Here is a 22,753-nt window from a genome sequence, read left to right as displayed (position 1 = left end):
ACGACAGAGTGAGAAATGCCACGACAGACCAGAAACCGATGATGATTCTTTTGAAAGCTTTGACGACGATTATGATGCGAGGTCTTCCTGACGATATGGATGTTCGACCACGACAGGATTTATTAAACTGAGCTGACAGAATGCGGAGGTTCGGATGACCACAGATCATGAAACCATGACGATTCAGAGTTCGAGAAATTCGAAATGACGTTAAATGACCCATTCCACGATGCTGAGTTAGATCCCGATCCACACAGGAGTGCTAGAAATTCTTCCACTACAGGATCACCATCCCGATGATTGATTTCATCCATTTCCGATTACGACAGGACCATCTACAGGAGTTTAGGAAACCCACACAGGATTTTCATGTTCTACTTCTTCATCATTAGCTTTTTTATGTCCTACTCCACCATTGCTGGCTTTTTTATGTCCTACTCCACCATCGCTATAGTTTTTATGTCCTACTTCACAATCGCTAGCTTTTTCATGTTCTACTGCACAATCGCAAGCTTTTTCATCTCCTGCTCCACCATCGCTAGCTTTTTCATGTCCAACTCCATCATCACTAGCTTTTTGATGTCCTGCTCCACCATCGCTGGTCTTGTTCTTGCTTTTATGACTATTGCTTGTTTCTATTCTATTATCTTTGCTATCATCACCTTTTCTACGCTTTGTTCCAGAATCAATAGCTTTCATGTCGTTTTTAAAATTATCCGTAGCCTTGTTCATATTGTCATCATTGTCGCTAATTTCTATGTTATTTTCTCTACCATCATCAGCTTTTTTATACTTTTCCCGAGAATCACTGGCTTTCATGTTTTCTTCTCCAACACATGTCTTTTCAAGCTTTGCTCCACCTTCGTTAGTTTTTGTATTTTGTACACAATCGCTAGCCTTTTTACCCTTTGTTCCACCGTTGCTAGCTTGAGTATTTTTTTCTTCATCATCACCAGCGTCTTTACTGTTTTCTTCATCATCCTTAACTTCTTGATGTTTCGCTTCACCGTCACTATCTCTTTTACTCCTAGCATTTAGATCGCCTTTTTCAGTATTGGTGGCTTTTTCAAGTTTTGCTTTACTATCACAATGTCTCGAGTTGTTTTGCCCATCATTACTTCTGTTTTCATTGTGTTCATTAGCCCAGGAATCATCAGATCCTGAAAAAGAAAATTGCTATGAATACATTGGCATAAAAAACAAGTTGGTGATGAAAATAAAAATTACTTAACGAAGGCTGGGGCAGTCTACTTTCAATGATTAGATTACAAAATTTAACATTCTTACCTTAATATTTGATTGGTAAAAAGCAGGGAAAATGAGATGAAACATTCAGAGGACACAAAATAGCAAAAATTAAGTTACGTTTGGCAGAACAGGCATTTAATCAGAATCCTGACCACAAAAACTGCGAAAGTAGCCATTGTAATACAAAAACAATGCTATTTTACACATACGTTTTTGATAGCTAACTCACAATCAGTGTCGTCACCAGTTCGATAAGTGAGTGGGACGTTATGCATATATACATGCTTTAATACTTAAGAAATAATTGATTTATATAAATCCTCTTCACTGATGCAGCTGGCGATGCAGCACCGCTACCAATGACAAAAATCTACCCAACATTGACTTGTTATTACACAGTCACTTGATGTCATGTAAGAAAAACCAGTTTTAACATACATGAAACTTTCACACAAAATTTCTACATCCACAATGTCCTGGCGTCTGCCCTATCACTTCTCAACTAAGATAGAAAATCCTGAGAAGACGAAGGAGGCATGTCTCTTACCCCACCTTTTTATGACCACGTCGAGACAACTATCCCCTAACCCTGAACCGCCTAGTCAATCCCATCTCACTCTTCAAAACGGATTTGTGACTTTGTTGTAAACCTTTCACCAGCAAACACAAAAGGCCCTTGCTATGTAGAAGATAGTAAATCATAAAACATGTCCTACAGTACACGTGCAACTAAACCTTAGTATAGTGCCTTCGTATTCTTTTTAAACATGCAACGATATGTTCAAGTGTCCCAACTCGCTTATCTTCATGGCATGAAATGCAAGTTGGTCATGAAAATAAAAATTACCATAGGAAGGCTGGGGCAATCTACTTTCAACGATTATACTACAAAATTTAACATTGTTTACTCGATGTTTGATTGGTAAAAAGCACAAAAAAATGCGATGAAACTTTCAGAGGACGCAAAATAGCAAAAATTAAGTTACGTTTGGCAGAACAGGCCTTTAAACAGAATGCTGACTACAAAAACTGCGAAAGTTGCCATAGCAATAAAAAGCAATGCTATTTTAAACATACGTTTTTGATAGCTAACTCACAATCAGTGTCATCACCAGTTCGATAAGTGAGTGGGACATTATTCATATATACATGCTTTAATGCTTAAGAAATAATTGATTTCAAAAGAACTTAATACGGAAGAAGATGAATACATTACTTAATTAAATCCTTCTCACTGATGCAGCTGGCGATGCAGCACCGATACCAACGACAAAAATCTACCCAATATTGACTTGTTATTACACACTGTTACTTGATGTAAAGTAAACCAAACCAGTTTTAACATTACTCATGGTTAAATATAACTATAGCTTCCATAAATTAACATTTTCAATTGAAAACACATTGCCAACGATTGTTACGTATGCCCGTTTGCAGTTTTTATAATACGCATATTTTTACACAAATAACACGCATATTTTTTATAAAAGTCGCTGAAAAAGAAACGGTAATAGTTCGTATAATTAGCTGATTGTTTATTCTATGAATAAATAAGTCGATAAAGTCACACATTAATAATTATAGAACAAATAAAACGTTCCCATAAATAAAAGTTAAAAATTAATTTAATTTTTTATCTTTAGTTGATTAATTTCAAAGCAAAAAAAATTCTTAATTATTTTTCCAGTGATCAAATACCTGAATAATTGTAAAGGAGCAATAAAATAGGGCTGGCTATATTATACCTACAGTTCAGGGAGATTCCAACAAACTTGGGACAACCACGGAATGAGTTACATTACTCCAGGTATACACTCATGTAAACATTAATCAGTGAAGCAAGATTCTCTACCAAAACTTGGTAAAATTAAACGCTCTTCCCAAAGTCCAGTTGTGAGTCCATTCAACTCAAATCCACCAACACTGAACTGCCAGCAATAACAGCCCTGTTTCATATGATCCATCGACAAACCTTGCCCTCCGTCATGTCCACCTCTTAAGGAAGAGCGATTTCAGTAACAGCGACCTGCAGAGTTGAGAACACTGAATAAAAACACGTGGAGAGATCTGAAACTTTCATACAAAATCTCTACATCCACAATGTCCTGGCATTTGCCCTATCACTTCTCAACCAAGGTGGAAAATCATGAGGAGACGAAGGAGGCATGTCTCTTACCCCACCTTTTTATGACCACGTCGAGACAACTATCCCTAAGCCGTGAACCACCTAGTCAATCCCATCTTACTCTTGAAAACGGATTTGTGACTTTGTTGTAAACCTTTCCTCAGCAAACATAAATAGCCCTTGCTATGTGGAAGATAGTAAACCATAAAACATGTCCTACAGTACACGCCTAAATAAACCTCAGTATAGTGCCTTCGTATTCTTTTAAAACTTGCAACGTTATGTTCAAGTGTCCCAACTCGCTTATCTTCTCAATCCACCTTTAAGGTGGTAAACACACGTGTCAAAAATACGAGATCAAATTACGAAATTCGGACAATCAAATGGACGGACATAGTAATATATCTGTAGAATAGTGGCAATAAAATAGAAAGAAAATGCTCTTGGGGCATCTTGGGGCTCTCGTTTTAGAAATACACAACTTAATCATAAAGGCAGAAGGTGTAAGAGTATATAAAAATCATTTTCGAGAGCGACCAACTGTATGTACTAGCACTGATTATGGAATAATTAGCTTGCACAGTCACAAAATTTTAGATAAATCATCTGCGCATGCGCAGTCTTCTTGAGCATGCGTAAACAACTCCACAAACTCTCCAAGTTCATGCTCATGGCAACGACCAACAGTATGAACTACTACCGATTATGGAGTAATTAGATCGCTCAGTCATAAATTTCAGATATATCATCTGCGCATGCGCAGTATGCTTGAGCATGTTGCCCAAGTTCTTGGTCATGGCAACGACCAACTGCATGTACTAGCACCGACTTTGAAGTAAATAGCATGCTTAGCAACAATTTAATACAGAAATCATCTGAGCATGCGCTTGAGCATGCACCATCTACTTGACTAATTGTTCATAGTCATGGCAACGACTAACTATGTGTACTTGCACTACATTTGTGGCAATTACCTCATTTAGTCGCAAATTATCGAAGAAATAATCTGGGCATGCGCAGTAGTGACTTAAACAATACCACAACATTCGTAAGCCTTTAAATTTATGTATATATAAATAAAGCTGAAACTTCATATAGTAGATGTCAACTAGCAGTGGAAGCTGGGTGCGACATAGTATGCAGTAGCTTAGGGTCCACACTTCGGTGGCGACCGCACTCTCCCTGCGTACGCCGAGCAGAGCCTATCGCAGGTGTTCTCGCGGTCTGATGGGCGGAAGCTTGCTAGTGCATCTCCCAAGTAGGATAGCGTGGAGGAGCCGAAATCTCCTACCGAAACGTTAACATGCGGCGTTCTAGTGCCTTACATATAAGAAGGTATCGGGAAGCATGGACCGAAAACGGGGTTTTTTGCTTTTGAATTTTATCTTTTTGCTTATCTCATAAAAGAAACTAGAACTTCTGCCTCTTTGACTATACGTTTTTCACATGTTACCTTTTGCAATGTAACTTTCTCATAACTCTCTCGTGATGAACGAGAGCCTGCTTATACAATGTAACTCTCTCATCATGAACGATAGCACTCACGTGCTTTATGAAAAAAGGGATCATATATTTTTTAATGATAGTTTTTACAAAGATTTTTTACATAGATAGTTTTTAAAAACATTTAATAAGCCAAGCCATCATCTAAATTGAGCCCTTATGTCAATAAAATTTTAGTTCATTTTGGAGAGTAAATTTCTTTTTTATGATTCAATCTAGAAAGTAACTTCACATATGGAGTAACTTTGCGATTAAACAGTACACTTTTCCGATTGAAAAGACTTCTTTTGATCGCACAGAGACAGTCGTCCACCTTGTTACTTAGATGCATGTAGTATGTATTTCGTTGTAAGAAACCACCCCATCAAAGATTATCCAGATCCAATTTTAGGTGCATCGAGCGAAGAAAATTCTAATTTTAGGTAGATTTCATCCATCAATAATAATAATATTGATAAGTGATTATAAGACAGCGTATTCATTATTTAGTAAAAATAACAGTTCAAAAATTTGTATGGCTTGATTTTTAGCGCTTTGTGTAGTTGGAATCCGTCCTGGATATTTTAAGTCACGTCGTAAAGGCCCGTAACAATCCTTACAAAAAAGTCATTAGCACGGCAACATGGCAATATCCAAGCTTACTTTCGATCGTTATGCTTTTTTCTAACCCAAAATAGTTCGTATTTACTGTTATGCCTTCTGCCTTCATAAATAATCGTTCTGAATAACTAGAACCGGACTCACAAATACCCCCAAAGTCAAAGCATCTCTTAACCATTTTATTGCCACTATTCTACATTAACAATACTATGTCCGACCATTTGATTGTCCGAATTTTGTTATTTGATCTCGTATTTTTGACCCGTGTATCAACCGTCGGAAAGGTGGATAAAATGTTACTTAGTTTATCTTACACAATGCAATAGGTGTATAGATATAACTCAAACTATGACACGATAAAGAAGAAGTATTAAAATTTTTTACTGATAAGCCTTCAAGAGTCAAAACGTCTCAGTATGCCTTGTGTAGGGATAGCTTTATGCAGCAGCATTAGCAATGTGCAAGGCGATGCAGATGATAGTGAAAAAGTTTACAAAGAAAGTTGCGCAAATCACGTACTTTAATTGTTCGAATACGACAGCAATAAGACGAAACTCACGAAAGACGTCTATTGACATAAAAGACGTCACATACCTTGTGATTGGTCAAATATAATCTAACATAGTCCTTATTGTTCCCCAGGGGACATAATCATTAGCAAAAGTAGCAATGTTTATATCATAAACCCAGGGGCGGATTATCCAGTAGGCTAAGTGGCCTTAAGCCTACAGGCCCGGGCTTTCAAGTGGCCCGTTGTATCTGGACATAATTAGGATTTGGACGTTTTTGATTTTCCGTGGTAGCTAAATGTGTTTAACGTAGATCATTTACGCTGTTAAAAACCGTACGATCAAATCCTAAATGAATGCAGAGAAAATGGCTTTCCTGCTATAAATATTGTTCAAATGCACATTGCTCAGAACTCATGAAGTATTTGTTTTCCAATTTCCCTAACCCGGTCGACAATTTTCAAAATTTTGTTTAAACTTTAAAAAGAACTTTTCCAATTTTTCACCCTATGGGGTTACAAATATCACGTGCATCATTAAGGAGTAATCACATGTAAGACATGCAGTAAGTTAAAAAGCTGCATGACCCTGTAGCCAGGGGTGCATATATCCTGGGGGGCAAGTTCCCCACTTATTTGAAAAACACCAACTTCACATGAGGAAAACTACTATTACACACTGAAATATCAAGTCTACCCCGCTTCTTTTCAAAACAGATTTAAACTCATTATTGTAGCAACAAATGGTTGACTCATCAGCGGAGTTGGTGCTACCAATGGTTAGGCTCATTTGAATTTAACACACAAAATACAAAAGCAGTCACCATCAACTAAACCTTTGAGTATCCATGCATTTTTGACTTAAGACACAACTTAAAATAAACATTAAATTCATTGTTATAACTTGTTATAACTTTATAAGTGAGTTACACCATATACAGCTTTCAGGAGCAAAACTGTAATGCTAATTAGGGGGGGGGTGAACATTTATATATTCAGCTCTGTCCTACTTATTTCTTTTGAAATTAAAATCACCAGCAAAATCAGTCAAGCACAGCTGAATAAATAAATATTCACCCCCCCCCAAATTAACATTCTACTTTCACCCCTGACAGCTTGATTGAAATAAATTAATATTTTTATGACTCGGCAGGCATCATGCACTTGAGGCATTAAAAACTTACTAATTTTCCATAAACTTGCCAGCCTTAAAATATATCAGTGGGATTTATTGTTATTTAAAACCTAGATTGTTCCTTCTGTTTATATAGCATGTGTTATTTCAGAGTAACCTATAACTTCAAATGTGGCATCATTGCACTTAATATTATCTTTTCCCAACTTTGTAAAGAAAGCGCATATTCTGAATGAATAAGCAATACATTACAAAACTTAAGAATGTGAGAAAATATGAAAAACACATAAAATAAATAGTAAGTTTTAATGAAGTTTGAGTTAACATGCAGCTAATGACTGCCAAGGAGGCAAAATGATGCACGTAAACAATCCAATCAAGCCATCTATAGACCTGTAGAGCTCTTTAAAACATATTGTGTCACATATGAGTGTAAATCATTTAATTTTTCACGGATGTCAAACATGTCATATTATCAAGCAAAAGTCAATGTGCATTAAAATGTTGGCTAAATTTTGGAATTGGATTGATATGGAGCTGTGCATTTGGAATCTGGCTAATATAAACTGTACATTTTGAGCAAAATTATACTTCCGGTTTTGAACACACAAGATTATAGTGCTGTTTCTTTTACGAAAGCAGGGTCTGTTTTATATAAATTCATAAAATCACGAGCAAAAACCGAATCCACCCTAAAATAGCACGGAATCTCAAAACTTATCATACACTCCATCCTTGAAATTATCTTTAACGCAAATAGCACTTCATTAAGTAAAGTGAAACCGAAAGTGCAAATTCCAAAAACGAAAATGTTCGATCGAACAATTAGAACAACGATAATTTGTTCCATCAAACCCTAATATACATAATTGTGACAAAGTCTTAATCGAACTCTTACCCTCTCCCGGATAAACAATTTCTTCGCTGCTACTTCTGCTGCTGCTACTAATGCTGCTGCTACTGCTGCTTAAATTAGATTCTGCGTTCAGCGATGCATTTGCAATAGAAGTGCGTTCATCGCTTAAATCGGCGGCGTTGTCATCCGCTTTTTCGCTTTCTGAAGGAGTTTCCTTCGTTTTATTTTTATCTTCCATAAAGATTGAATCAGATCATCTTAATCATGTTGCAAAATGTATGTTCACTCAGTTCAACTGCCGAAAGATATGAATACAAGGAAATTTTGATTTTCCCAGAACCGTCCCTCGGCATTTAAAGCATGTGAGCAATATTGACTAAACTCTGCAATCCAAAGTGGAAGCTACAATTTTCTTTTATTTATAATGAGAAATAGTGATCGCAGATCGGACCCGGAATGGGTGTGATCACTGGGTGTTATGAAGACACTGATATGTATATTACACTGGATAAGAGACAGAATAACCGGCAAAGATATTTAATCCTAACAAGTTGTCTTCTTGGCTTTATAATGGCAGAAAATTGAGATGGTACAAGAACCATCTGCATTGTTTTGAAACAAACTGGTATTATATGATGCTGCTGCTTCTTAAAAAATGTAGAAAAATTGTAGAATCCTACTACTGCTACCAAAATTTCATCTGCAATGACGTTTATGGAAGATTGCTACAAATTTACTGATTTAACAACACTTTGTTATTCACATCGCTAATATCATAATTTCAAATTACGTCTTTATTATATCAGTGAAGAAGCAAAACAAATCGACATAGAAAAAGAATCAGAAAGACATTTTGATGAACAATAGTAAGTTGAAAACAGTATCATCAAACTCTTCAAGATGTACATCAGCAAAATATGTGAATTAAAGTACCTCTGTTGTCATTAAGCGAAGATAAGTTTTCAACCAGTACGTATGTGAACAACTTCAATATCGATGAATATGTTGAAGATATGAATACCTTTGTTCTTACTTTGTTGTAATTTTGTAATTTAAGTATTCATCTTCAAAAATGCCTCGCACGGCTGAAATTTTTCTCGTCTCCTTCAACTTTCAAATTTCAATAAAACTTTCCGCCTTATTTTTCAGTCGTTACAAAGCCAAAAAAAAACAGAACTTCAGGGTTAAAACTCTCTACCGGTTTTCTTCTACATGTCATAAAATTTTTGCCTCAATCAGAAGTTTGTAAAAGGAATAAAAACGCGAAAACTGTGATTTTGTAATACAAAAGTGTAGTAAAGTGGGACCGATACCCCCCATCAAGCCAGTAGCAAATGATCGATCTTCCGGCTTCATTTATCTTACTATATTTTATCTTTGAGTTCTATAATAACTGGAGCGGCTAAGTAGACTGGGAACTGACGCCAAAAAAATGGCGGCCAATGGACCTATTTCCTCTGAAATGATCGCTTTGCAGAAAAATTATATTCTCGACCTCCCCCTGATGTCTATAACTAATTAATAGCTTTTTTCAAAAGCAAACACGATATCTTTCTTTGTCATTTCTTTTAAAATGCAAACACTTCAATCATTCAATTGTTAAATATCGTAATGTCCACAAAGTCGCTTTCACAGGTGAGATAATTGTTTTGTTTGTAATTGAAAAGCAACTGAACTTGAAGCCCTAGGATAAAATCCGACTGATGTTTTCCTATTTATGTTTTTAAATATCAACATACTTTTCCACTTATTGGTTAATGTGTGAAACCGTAAATCTGTTGGCAAGAGTTTCCCTAACGCGAAAAATATTCTGCTCTTTTTACTCAGTGGGCAGATACAATGAAGAAACGAACACCCCCAAAGGGTACACATTATGTAGAGCAGAGGTTGTTCGAATCAATTTGCTGACAACATGAAGAGATGATCGGATAGCAAAATGTTTCTGGAATATTCTGCAGTACCAGTATCAACACTATTTCATAGAGGACTATGAAGACAATTGGCAGATATTATTGACCTGGCAGAGTCTAAGTGCAAAATTATAAGGCAAAATACAAACAAAGGTAAATAATTTACAGACTTCCCTGTTCAAAAGTTACTTCAACTTGGACTAATTCTATGGATGGAGATAAAGGATTTGTAAAGATGCCTTGACCGCTTTGAAAGTAAAGGTCAAGTACCAAATAATGATGACAAGGTTTTGTGTGTCTTGATGCTTGATGAAATGTTATGTAAAAAGGTCATAAAATTTGTTCTTGTGTCAATATTTATACTGAGATTGATGATGACTTACTGCAACTGTACAATTTTTGTACAACTAAACTGGAAAATAAGGTCAAATCTCTTTATTAAATTATTTTAGTAGAATTTTGTTTGAATATTACTTATATGTAATGCATGCCATATTGAAGCATTAAAGATTCAGTGATGAAAAATTCAGTGCTATATATTTCTTGTTAATTTCAGTTTTTGCTGAAAAAATATTTTGAGCTCATTTACCTGATAAAGTAGAGAATGGACATTTGCCATTTGCTTTATCTTCCCCTTTATTAAACCAGGGAAATTTTTTGTTTTTTCCAAGTTTTTCTTCGATTTTTTGCTTCTTAATTCATTTCATAACATGAATGAAATACAGGTAGTACAGTTTAATAACTCTACAATTACTGAAAAGATGTAGTGCTTCTAGCATTAAAGAACACAAAATGTGTTTAATTCATTTGGTTTTATTGTCTTATTTTTACATGTGTTTATGCACTTCATCATTCTTGTATAAACAACACCAGATGTTGCATACTTAGAGGGAAAAATCCCATAGCAACTGGTACTAATATGGGTAAAAAATTTATTATTGAGGTGAAAGCTTTATTAGTCAATCAAATTCTAAACTTACATGGCTAATAGGAAACACATAAAAAAGAGAAAAAGAAGGGAAGTATTAAATACACATATATTTTGTTTCGTGTAGACTACAAACTTTGATCGAGCAAATCATTAAACGACAGTTACGACGTGCACGTCTGCATTCATATGTGGCCAACAAATAGCTCGTTTGTTAAAAAAAGATCCGTCGTAGAAGCCGACAACTGGCGACCACAGTAGACTCGGTTTTAGGAAATTTATGTTTTTACAGTGATTTTCATCATAAAATTGCTTGCCAAACATGCTAAAAACATATACTTTTTCCTCACTCTTTCTCAAGGGGGAGAGAGAAATTGTGAGATTTTTAGAAAAGCAGTCAATTTCGGTAAATCTCAGCGGTAATCGAACAAATCATCCATTTTATTGGCGTCAGCCGCTAATTAAAGCCGCGCTTGAGATAGCCGTTCCAGTTATTATAGAATTCAATGTATTTTATACATGGTGCGTTATCCAGTGTAATATACATATCAGTGGTCGCGCGGCATAAGAAATACGAAATGTCATTAAAGCCTCTCGGCCACTCATGCATTCATAGTTGCAGCTAGTCAATTGCATAGTCTGAACAATAAAAACACGGAAATGGCTAATAGCTGCACGTATTCACAAAATAATTGTCATCAACAACTGCTTAATACGTTATGTATACAACACGTTAGCAACATCTAGCTATAAGAATTGTTGGAAGTTAAAAAAGCACCAGTTTCCTTTGATCAATAGCGTTTTTATCTTATCCATGGGATGTACCTGGGAATTTAAAAGTCAACATTGATCAAAGGAAATCATTTTCCCTGAAATGATATGGCATTTCAAGTTGAAGCTCTATAATACAGGTTTAATACATTGTAAGGCACATTCCCAAGATTCAAAAACTTGATATTCATATTGGAGCAAATGGTAGATTTTGACTTTATTTACGCTAGATTAGTAAGAATAACACAACGAACATTTTAATTCAGTGTTTAAACGTCACACATGCACATTGCTAAAAGGTTAATAAAGACAGAAATAATGATATACTGTTTTTAATTACTTACTAATGTTCTCCGATGTTTTCATAGTAAATGATAATTGTTTTCTGTATTTCATGTAATTTTATGATGATATTTTAGTAAATTGGTTTGAAAAATACCTAGCTATGCCTTCTAAATCTCGCTTGAAATTAAACGAACATTATCAAGTTAGAGAATTTCAAGCATTTTATCGTCATTAAAAACATTGTCCACTTAATCAATACATTCTTGAATTGTAATCATCACTTTTCTGACATGCAAGCTTCCAAGCTTCAGAAGCATGTGCCACAGTAATTTCATCGGATGAACTCTCCTCAAGATCTTTAATAATATCACAACCATCTTGTTCAAGCTTTGCATTGATGTACTCAGCTAAACTATATGTTAAAAGCGAAGATTAAAATCTTAGTGGTATGAGCTATATAAAAAAACTTTTTCTAATGAATACAACTAGCTTTCTATTAATACAGTTAAATAGGTTTTTCGACTTATTAAATGAAAAAGTTTGATTGAAAGTTTTGGAAAAGCAGATTATCGTACACTTTAAACTTTTTTTATGATTTTGTAATAACCATTTCATTTATGTAAAGACATGCTTCCATGACATTTTAACATTTTTCCGAGAGTAAAGTTTTTACAAAACATTTGCAGGTATTCGCCCATATTCCATCATGACTTGTATGTTACAATATTATGAAATTATGTTTTATCACGTTTTACGAAAAAGATTACTTTTTAAATAAATTTAGCATCGTTTTTCTTTTATACATGTATGGGTTGTGTACAACAACACGAGTTTCCATCACGTTAGACAAGGCTGTTTGTAGAACCTCTTGTATTTAGAAAAATTCCTGTATCTAAATCGTATTCTCCAAACATGCTTGTATTTCTAAAATGCTATAGAGTTGGAAATAAACTAGCTACTTAATGAAACGCAAAGATGTAACATTAACACATACACTTTTTCATGATACGATCAGGGTTTGATAACGGTCGACCAACTTTACGATGTAAAAAGGTAGGATATGAAAGGACATGTTGTAAGTTTAAGAAGCACAAAAAATAGTTATGTAAATAGTTTTACTTACGGCCAGTGCAACTGTTCGTCTTGTGCATTTTTCAAAAAGAGTAAAATAAGTTGCAACAATTCGTCAACAAAACGATCAATGTTGATTTTCTGTAAACCACGACTTAATTCAAATTTCATATCTTTGTTCAATGCTGTCTTTATCTTATCTGTTACATCGTCAAATGGTTCCTATAGCAATACCACAAAGATTTCAATATTCCCATATCAATTTTTGGTTGATATTTTACTTTTACGCACCATATAGTCTATACAGTTCTTATACAGTCCATAACAACATAAACTATTTTAAAGGGCTGCATATCAGAAGACATATTTTTTATTGATGTAGTTATGGTAGTCAAAATTAGCTATATTTTTTTTATCTAGATAACGATAAAGTATCGCCTGTTTAATTGAAACAAGTAAAAAGCAGGACTCATGTGCAAAATAATCAGACTGAAATGCTCTTAATTGAAATTGATTTTATTAGCCAAAAAGCAAAACATACGTATAGTACTATATCTGTCAGCGCAATTAATACCTTCACGTAAGAATTCCTGCGCAATTTATACCAAAATATAAACCAAGCCAAACAAACCTGCCAATATTTTTTCTCTCTCTAATGATAACAATTTTCAAAGCGCAACAACATGTTGAAGTTGGCAAATCTGCTCTGCCTAAAATATAATTTAAGAAACCCTTATAAACGACGGTGAAAGAATACAAAATACTTTTATGGCTTTCATTCTTTATGTTACATTAGTAATCTGTCTGGCAGAGAAATAGGATAGACACTCATAAAACAAAGTTAATTAAAAATTCAGAGCTATTTAAAGAATTAATTTCGATCATTATAAAGCATTATAAAACTGAGCTTTAACAAACTAATATCGAATCGAACCGCAGACAAAGGGCCATTGAAAACTCTTCAAGAATGTTAGTAAATGTTTTCATTTGATAAAAAAGTCTTTAGCATACAGTTTTTAATCTTCACAAAAACTCAAAGGTAGTTTATTTTATTTACACACAGTATAGCTACCTTTCCACTTTTTAAACCGTTTCTAGGATCAATTTTCAATGCTGATTTCATATATTCACTGATAAGCATTCCTGGATTTCCTCCAGCAGGAGATAAGAAGCCAATGACATTGTGGAGAGATTTAAGAACATTACGAACATAAGTGAGTTGGTTCAGTTCACTTAAGATCTGATCTTTCCCTTGTCGACTAAGTTTAATTTACAAACAGAATTAGAAACCATAGACGTTAGAAAAAATAACGAAATTAAAAAAAAACGACCAAAATCTTGAAAATGAGATAATTCATACAGAGCAGATTCTAGATAACTCTGACTACATCACCGAAAATTTATTTCGTTTTGTTTTTCCTTATCATAAGTAAAGTAGCTAAATTAGCTACTTTTCTTATTAAGTGTACCTGAGGGATCTTTTGATTCAACGCTTTAAAAACAGCTCCATCACAAATATCTTTGCTGAACACAAATAATTTAACCTAGAAAAGCAGAAACTTAATTTATATTAACTTAAACTCAAAAAGAGCTGACAGGACCATAAATTCTCAATCCAATTCATTTATATCCCTTTCTGTACAACATAGATAACAAGAAAAAATTCAGGGAACTAACCAAAGATGTAATTATAGGTTTTCCCAGAATAAATCTGTCGACAAGTTGTCTTTCTAAAGATTTCCAGTTGAACTTTACAACAGTTTCTTCCGTTCTTTCACCAACTTTTAGTGAATAGTAACAGCAAGCCAGAACCATTGGTAAAAAACCTCTGTCTGGGTCATAGGCCACCAAGTGCGCTTTTGCAACGTTTGACATTGGGACCTCCTCTTAATATTATATACGTAAATATTGTCAAAGAGAGAAAGAAAATGAAGATAATACTTTGAAGAAGTAGAAAAACAACTCATTTTTTCATATTTCATATTTTTGATAAGCAATTAACAACAAAACTACACCACAAAAATTATTATTGAAAACGTAAACTTAATTAAAAAATAATAGAAATCCTTTTACAATTCATCTTACTATTTCTCGTCATCTTTCAACAAACGTTTACATCGACCAATAAAATCGTTATGTAAAGACACCAGGTAATTTAACAGCGCTAAAGAACACTTTCATAATCCTTTCCGCGAACGCAAGACCATGGAAATCGGTTTAGCGTTCGTAACTTCCTTTTCGCTCAGCTCTTTTGATACAACGTAACGACCTAATAAGTAGGACACATGAAGTTTAGTTAGGTCAAGTAAGATCAAGCTTATTAGCATAAAGTGTTATTTTAGTAATTTCACAGCAGACAATTGTCAACATTGAATAAAAAAATGAATTGTAAACCAATATTGCTCATCCTTTGAAACGACTGAAGACACCTCATCAGTCGATAAAGTAAATTAAGCTATTAAATTGCGCATGCACTGTATAGCGACCTCAACTTTGATTTTAGGACTGATCTTTTTTCACAAGTGATATTCTAATGGTTTTCCAAGCCAAAATGAAGCTATGGATTAAAGCCTTGACATGTTGTTTTTCTTCCGGCCTAAAAAGTATGAAAGATGATAAATAAATTATGAGCAACGATTTTATTTGCTAATCAAAGTTTACTAAAACAATTATAGAATCACATTGGATGAAGTAATTTTTATTTTTCGACGATTTTGGTTGATAAATTGATTAGTCAGCGTACGAGACAATGCGCATGCACAACGACATCTTTAAGTTCCTAAGGTTTAAATTTCATTCCACGTTATATTCTTGACATAGCTAATATTTAGTGTCTTTACTACAACATGTGATTAGAAATAGTATTCAAGCATCGACACTTTAGTCGTCTGTCTTTGCAACATGGAAGATCTGTTTCTACTTCTTAATATTGATAACATAAGTGTCGGAAACAGATAAAGACATCACTCAATGTTAGTTACTATCTAGAATGCACGGAACATTTGTAAATGACGTCAAGAAAAAGGAAGTTTTTCTTGACCAGTCATATAGTTGAGAGAGTCAGTTGTTGTGAGACGTATGTGACGAGGCAGAGTCAATTGTATTATACTGTGATGAACGTAATTATTATTTTGGGAGTTTTTTAATATATTGACTTGTATCGATTGTGACATGGCGATAACCTCGATTTTGGAGACACGTGAACTCTTGTTTTGCATACTTCAAATATACACATATAGCTATTGGCATAGTCGCCCGGTCTTTAACTGTTTCAATGCAGATATTTCAGCAAAGTTAGTATTCATTCATTAGAAAATTGCATCGATTTATTTTTGTACGAGTGAGTGAATACAAAAAATACATTTTAGGAGCAAAAGACGGCTTGCTTCCCTACTGACTATACCATTCATTTGCGTTACAAATAACAAACAACGTACATTTTTGAGAGAAATTTGACGCCTTTTCAACCGTTTTTATAAACTAACGCAGTGCGTACCTGTACCTCTTTTATATAGAAGTTCAACGGTGAACTTTTCAGCTTCGCTTCGATCTAAGCGACGATGAAACTTTTCAAAAAGAAAACATTTAATATTTATGATATTAGGAATATATTGCATTGCTCGAAGATGACTTTCCTGCAAATGGAAAAATGAAAGAAAGGACTGGTGTACGATGCATAACGAAATTCAATAAAAATAAAGAAAAACTGGCAATAAAAAGTTTTTACAGTTTAAAATATGTATTAGTGCAAAAAGATTGATTGTTACATAATTGGTCGTCAAATAGTAATGAATTAAATATTTTCATTTTAACAAATAAACTACACATGCGTTTTACATTGGCTTGTGCTTCTTTCTATTTTATTAACTACTGTTGTATGATGCACCCTAGTTTAATATAAATGTGAATGAGATTTTAAGTGCCATGTATTAGCTTAAAAAAAGACTCCATCTTCCATTGTGGACATAATCAAGAATAGTTTGAGTGGTAGTCGCTTTTCTCATATGCAAGCCTCCAAGCATCAACAGCATGTGCCACAGTAACTTCATCTGGTAAGTTCTCTCTAAGATCTTCAATAAGAGTACAACCATCTTGTTCAAGCTTCTTGTTGATGTACTCAGCTAAGCTTTATCGAAAATAATCATTGCAAATCTTAGCGACACGAATTTTCATGGGCGAAACTTGAGTTTCAAGATTAAGGGAAGAAATAAATTGGGCCAGAAGAAAACTGGGTAGTGTAAAGCTAACTTACAGAGAATGTTTAGTAAGGTGGTAAATATTCATATATTCAGCTCTGCTTTATTGATTTCGTTTTTTAACGATTAAAATTTCAAAAGAAATCAGATGGGCAGAGCTGAATACATGAATACATAACTCCCCATTTAAAGTTCTAGTTTCACCTCTTCTAACTTGGTCAAAAAAGAACGTGGCCCGATTCTGTAAATAACTTCAAACAAAAATCACTTTTGCGAAATTTCAAAAATTTCATAAGTGATGTTTCGCGTTAAATATCAAAAAAGTTCGTTTATTCTACCATTTATAAAACGATTTCTTTCATGTCAATTTCCTAAAGTTTTGTAAGACAAAACGGCTGACTTGTTATTTCAGGGTAAGTCGTTTAAAAATTTGGCTTCTTAAATTTAAAAAAAATCAATTTACATTTTTTTAAATTGAAAAAAGTATGCCAAAAACCATTGTAAAAAAACAGATCAATATAAACATTGAAAATTTTCACTATTTTGAGTTACTTCTTTTCTTTATGACGTACTACATTTCTTCTAACTTTTTAACAGAAGAATAAAAATTCATTTAAAATTCCCCGACATTATATTTTTCACACTTTTAATTTAATTTCTTTCACCTGAACATTTGAGACAAGTTGCAAGTTTATGACAGTAACGTACAAATAGCAAGAGATTTTATCAGGTATGAAACTTTTGCAATAAGTTTGAAATAGATTTTAAGAACAAAAATTCAAACAATAATAGATTTTTCTTTGAGATAAAATGCTGGCTCAATTAGGAATGAAAATTATCAAGCAACAGTGCGATGTAAAATGTTTGGATATGAAAAGACATTTTGTTAACAAGTTAAGAGAACACACAACTTGAACAATCAGAATACTTACGGATGGTGTAACTGTTTTCCTTGTGCATTTTTCAAAAAGAGTAAAATTAGATGCAACAACTCATCAACAAAACGATCAATTTTGATTTTGTGTAAACCACGACAGAAGTCGCCCTTAGTCTGTTTGTTCAATGCTCTCTTTATATTATCTGTTACATCATCAAATGGATCCTATGAATGAGATGTAAGATAAATATAAATAAGTCCGTGTCAGTTTTTCAGTTCTTCAGCACTATCAAGCACCATATATAGTCCACATACCCATTACCTCCACATCAACATCAATTATTTGCAAATACATGTTGGACATTAAAAATAGAGATAAAGTTAAAATAATGTCATTAACTTCAGTCATTTTTCCTTTATTTATGGTAAAAATTAACAATGTCAGCTTAATAAATTATCACATATTTATTTGAAGTAAGTCTTGAAAAAAAGGACTCGTGTATACGGCAAAATCAGTAATTTTCAGCAAAATGAAATGTTCTTAACTTACATTTGTACTGATACAGGCTAATATTCAATTTAAACAGATACAATTTGTCACTGTGACCTTAGCATATTATAAGTTATATATAATTTATCGCTAATTTTTAATCAAAGTAGAACTGACCTGATTATTTTCAGCCAAATTCTTGCTCTTTCTAATGATAATGTACCCCAAAGCGCAACAACATGTTGAAGCTGACAAACTGTTCTGCCTAAAATATAATTATTGAGACACTTGTAGCACATGGTGCAACATTACAGTTTTTTTGTTTTAATCAAGTCAACACAAAACAAAGTTTATTTTCCTTTTATTTATCGTTTCCAGCAACATTTTTTGACGTCCAATAATTTGATTAGCTTGTCTGAGTGGGCGGATTTTACGATTTTGCCTATAGGGCAAAAAAACTTTGTTTCGCAGTGTTTTTGCTTGCAAAGGAATGTAAATGTTTAAAAATGACTTGAAAGCGATGAAAGAGAGCATTTTTCTATCCACACGAAAGGAAGTTTGAAGAAAACACCAAATTTAGTCTCAACATCAAGTTGCATCCGGTCATTGGCCATTTTACAGCGCGAATTTCTTCATAATAAAATTAAAGAAATAAATATGTTATTTACCGTTTAGGTTGGTCCGTACGATCTCTCAGCCGGTAATTAAATAACATATATATCTTTGAGCATATGAAAGGAGAAACACAAACTAACAAATTACGTTTAGTTTGTATGTATACAGCAGTATACCTTCACTCTTTAAAAATATTCTTGATTCAAGTTTTTAATGCTGATTGCATATATTCACTAATAAGCATTTCGGGATCTCCTCCAGCAGAAGATAAACCAATGACATCGTAGAGATCAAGAACATCACAAACATCAGTCAGTCGATTTAGTTCACTTAAGATGTGATCTTTGTTGATTGGAGATAGCGTAACCTATATAGAAAAAATTTCATAACCTTGAAAAAGCATGTGGAGCAAAAAGGACAAACTCCTCGATGATTTGCTTGTTTTTAAACAAAAATGTTTCATAATTTATGTCTTATGATACATCACATAGAATAAACAATCATATGGATATTTGAGCAATTGATTTTGCTTGATCTATTCATTAAAATACACAAGCATTATTTAGCTACAAAAATAATTACTGTATTATCGAGGAAATAAAAAAACTTTATTTAAGGCCTAGGTTAATATAACAATTTATAAAAAGAGCTGTCAAATTTGATTGTTTTCCAAAACATATTTTAATTAGTTCTATTATTTTTACCTGGAGGTATTTTTCATTTCAAATCTTTTAAAAACAGCTCCATCATTAAATATCTTTACTGAAGACAAATAAATCAAGCCAAAAGACATGGCGTTTAAGATTTAACACCGATACTGTTTACAGAAACATTTTAATTAGTTATTTAAAGAAAATAAAAATATTTTCAATCCAATTCATTCTATCTGTTTTATACATGATAAAAAAATAAGATAAAATTAAGGCAACTGACCGAACATGTAATCCTAGGTTTTCCCTGAATAAATCTGTCTACAAGTTGTCTTCTAAAGATTTAGTTAACTTTACAGCAGTTTCAGTTTCTTCAGCAACTTTAACTGAATAACTACAGTGAGCCAGGACCATTGGTAGAAAATCTCTTCTGCATCATAGGCAACCAAATGCCCTTTAGTAATTGTTTGAGTGAAATAATAATATAGTACGAATCCATAAAAGTTTAATTTTTATGATCTGAATCCCATGTATTACTACTACAGCAGTGGGTAAAAACTATTTTTATAACAGCGTAAAATAAGACCATGGTATAAAGACGTCCCTCTGGTAAAAGGTCATGTAAAAGCCAAGTAAAAAATTCGTTTGTTTCAAAGAGGTAAAAACTTTCTTTATAACAGCGTAAATAAGACCATGGTTCAAAAAGGCGTCCTAGTAAAAGGCCATGTAAGAAAGCCAGTGAAAGTCATTGCTCAAAGGCAAAATATGAATCTATATGTTTTTAATCTGTCTGTCAGGCGTGTCTTAGTGCATGTTCTTAACAATGGTTGTTTAATGATAGCACATTTCATCAGCGCATGTATAATAATCAAGTGTTAATAATCATATTAATAAAGCATCTTTTAAATCGTTGTTAGCGAAGAATTTCAGGCAACTAAGCCTGAAATTTGAGCTAAATAATCGCTCATAGATGCTCTTTATAAAATATGGAATCTATATGTTTTTAATTTGTCTGTCAAGCGAGTGTCATATAATTTTTGTTAAAAGTGTTTTTAATAATTGTTTCAGGATTTTGAATCTTTTGTATATCGCTTTTGTATTAATTACTTATTACAAACAGTTATGTGATATGTAGTCAAACATGAGGATTATTCTTCATCTTAAGTTTTAGCTTGATAGTTATTTTTAATAAATTTTTAATTTTCGATTTCATCATTTACAAATTTTTTAGTTGATAGAATATTATCTTCTATAGTAGCCCTAAAATTTTTGAAAACCATTAAATGACATAGATAATGTAGATTGATGTTGTGAATAAACTTGAATTTTGGTTAATCCATTAAATGCTGCCAGCCATTTTCTTTTCCATTCGTCATAACCTAGTGAAACTGAAGATTTTGTTGGTTCAATAATTAATAAAATATTATTATCTTTATCATCAACACAGTATACGTGATATAAATCTAGTAATGCATTAACTATCTTTTTTTCATTATCATTTGTTACTTTAATGATAAATTTTTTTTTAATCTTATCTGCCATCATATCTAATTTAATTGTTTTAGAGTTATCAGATGGATTTATTAATAAAAGTGTAAATTCAATAAATTTAACATTACTAAAATAAATTCTGATAATATTTTGTCGGGTATTAAAATTATTATAATTTAATTGATTGCTATGGTGTACTACTTTACCATTTACTCTGCTATCAATCTCATTCTTTGTATAATAGTTAGTTAAATTAGAAGTCAAAGCATACTTACCATCAGCTTGTGTTTTAGTATAATAGTTAGTTAAATTAGAAGTCAAAGCATACTTACCATCAGCTTGTGTTTTAGTATACAGTTATTTAAATTAGAAGTCAAAGCATACTTACCATCAGCTTGTGTTTTAGTATAGTAGTCATTAAATTTACTATCAGCTTGTGTTTTAGTATAATAGTTATTTAAATTAGAAGTCAAAGCATACTTACCATCAGCTTGTGTTTTAGTATAATAGTTATTTAAATTAGAAGTCAAAGCATACTTACCATCAGCTTGTGTTTTAGTATAATAGTTATTTAAATTAGAAGTTAAAGCATACTTACCATCTGTTTCAGTCTTTGTGTAATATTTATTTAAATTAGAACTTAAAGCATACTTACCATTTGTTTCATTCTTTGTATAATAGTTGGCTAATCTTGAAACAAAACATATTTATTATCAGCTTGTGTTTTAGTATAATATTTTAGTAAATTAAAGTCAAAGCATACTTACCATCAGCTTGTGTTTTAGTATAGTAGTCATTAAATTTATTATTAACTTGAGTTTTAGTGTAGTGGTTATCTGATAGATGTGTTTTATCTACAGGTCCTTGTATATTTAAATTAATATCTGTTTTATCATACCCATAAAATAAGCTCATTTATATTATTCCTCAGATTTTATATCCGGTTTATTATTTTTATGTTCGTAAACATGTTTAACGGTTGTTATGCCGCCTGATAAACACCCTAAAAATGGTAATAGGGGTGATACTTTTTCTACTAAACTATAAACATCTCGTTTTAAAAGGTCGTCTGATTTAAGCTGTTTTGTTAATTCTTTTGAGTCTTCAATAACATCAAACCCTTTTAATATATCTGAAAATTTTGATATAACTAAATCAGTTAAAAACTCATTAGCTTTTTGTAATCGTTTTTTCTCGTATTCAATGTATAATTTATCAATAATTTTTTGACTAGCTTTTTTAATGTAAGCAACTGACTTGTCTAAATCACCATCTTCAGCTAGTTTAAGTAGTTGATCTCTTTTATTAAAACCCTCTTTCGGTTTATCTTGTATATTATCATCACATACAGCATCTTTGATAGTATTATTTGCAGAATCAATTTCATTAATTATATCATCAATTGTTTCAGGCTCTTTACGTTTTGGCATATCTATATATTAACACATGTTTTATTGCGGAATAACAATTTTCCATTGGTATGGATATACAAGT

General features: G+C 32.8%; 1 protein-coding gene and 2 long non-coding RNA genes across 3 annotated transcripts; all 3 read right to left on the bottom strand.

Annotated features, from left to right (window-relative positions):
* Nucleotides 1–345: 345 nt before the first annotated feature.
* Nucleotides 346–3,235, bottom strand: LOC124454952 (uncharacterized protein DDB_G0290685-like). The gene is made up of 3 exons (XM_047005704.1): nucleotides 3,221–3,235; nucleotides 3,101–3,176; nucleotides 346–1,160 (listed from the first exon to the last, which is right to left on the bottom strand). Exons 1-3 carry the CDS (start codon nucleotides 3,233–3,235, stop codon nucleotides 346–348), a joined length of 906 nt encoding a protein of 301 aa, XP_046861660.1.
* Nucleotides 3,236–11,776: 8,541 nt separating this feature from the next.
* LOC124454431 lies at nucleotides 11,777–13,100 on the bottom strand. Its single transcript, XR_006951448.1, has 2 exons — nucleotides 12,993–13,100; nucleotides 11,777–12,281 (listed from the first exon to the last, which is right to left on the bottom strand). It is a non-coding gene; the product is annotated as an uncharacterized LOC124454431 (long non-coding RNA).
* Nucleotides 13,101–15,468: 2,368 nt separating this feature from the next.
* Nucleotides 15,469–18,714, bottom strand: LOC124454430. The gene is made up of 4 exons (XR_006951447.1): nucleotides 18,681–18,714; nucleotides 18,069–18,238; nucleotides 16,443–17,066; nucleotides 15,469–15,536 (listed from the first exon to the last, which is right to left on the bottom strand). It is a non-coding gene; the product is annotated as an uncharacterized LOC124454430 (long non-coding RNA).
* Nucleotides 18,715–22,753: the final 4,039 nt, after the last annotated feature.

Source organism: Xenia sp. Carnegie-2017, unplaced genomic scaffold (genome assembly GCF_021976095.1).
Source record: "Xenia sp. Carnegie-2017 unplaced genomic scaffold, XeniaSp_v1 HiC_scaffold_3, whole genome shotgun sequence".
NCBI classification, from domain to species: Eukaryota; Metazoa; Cnidaria; class Anthozoa; order Malacalcyonacea; family Xeniidae; genus Xenia; species Xenia sp. Carnegie-2017.
Note: the sequence above shows the minus strand (reverse complement) of the source record. Positions and strands in the feature narration are given on the sequence as shown.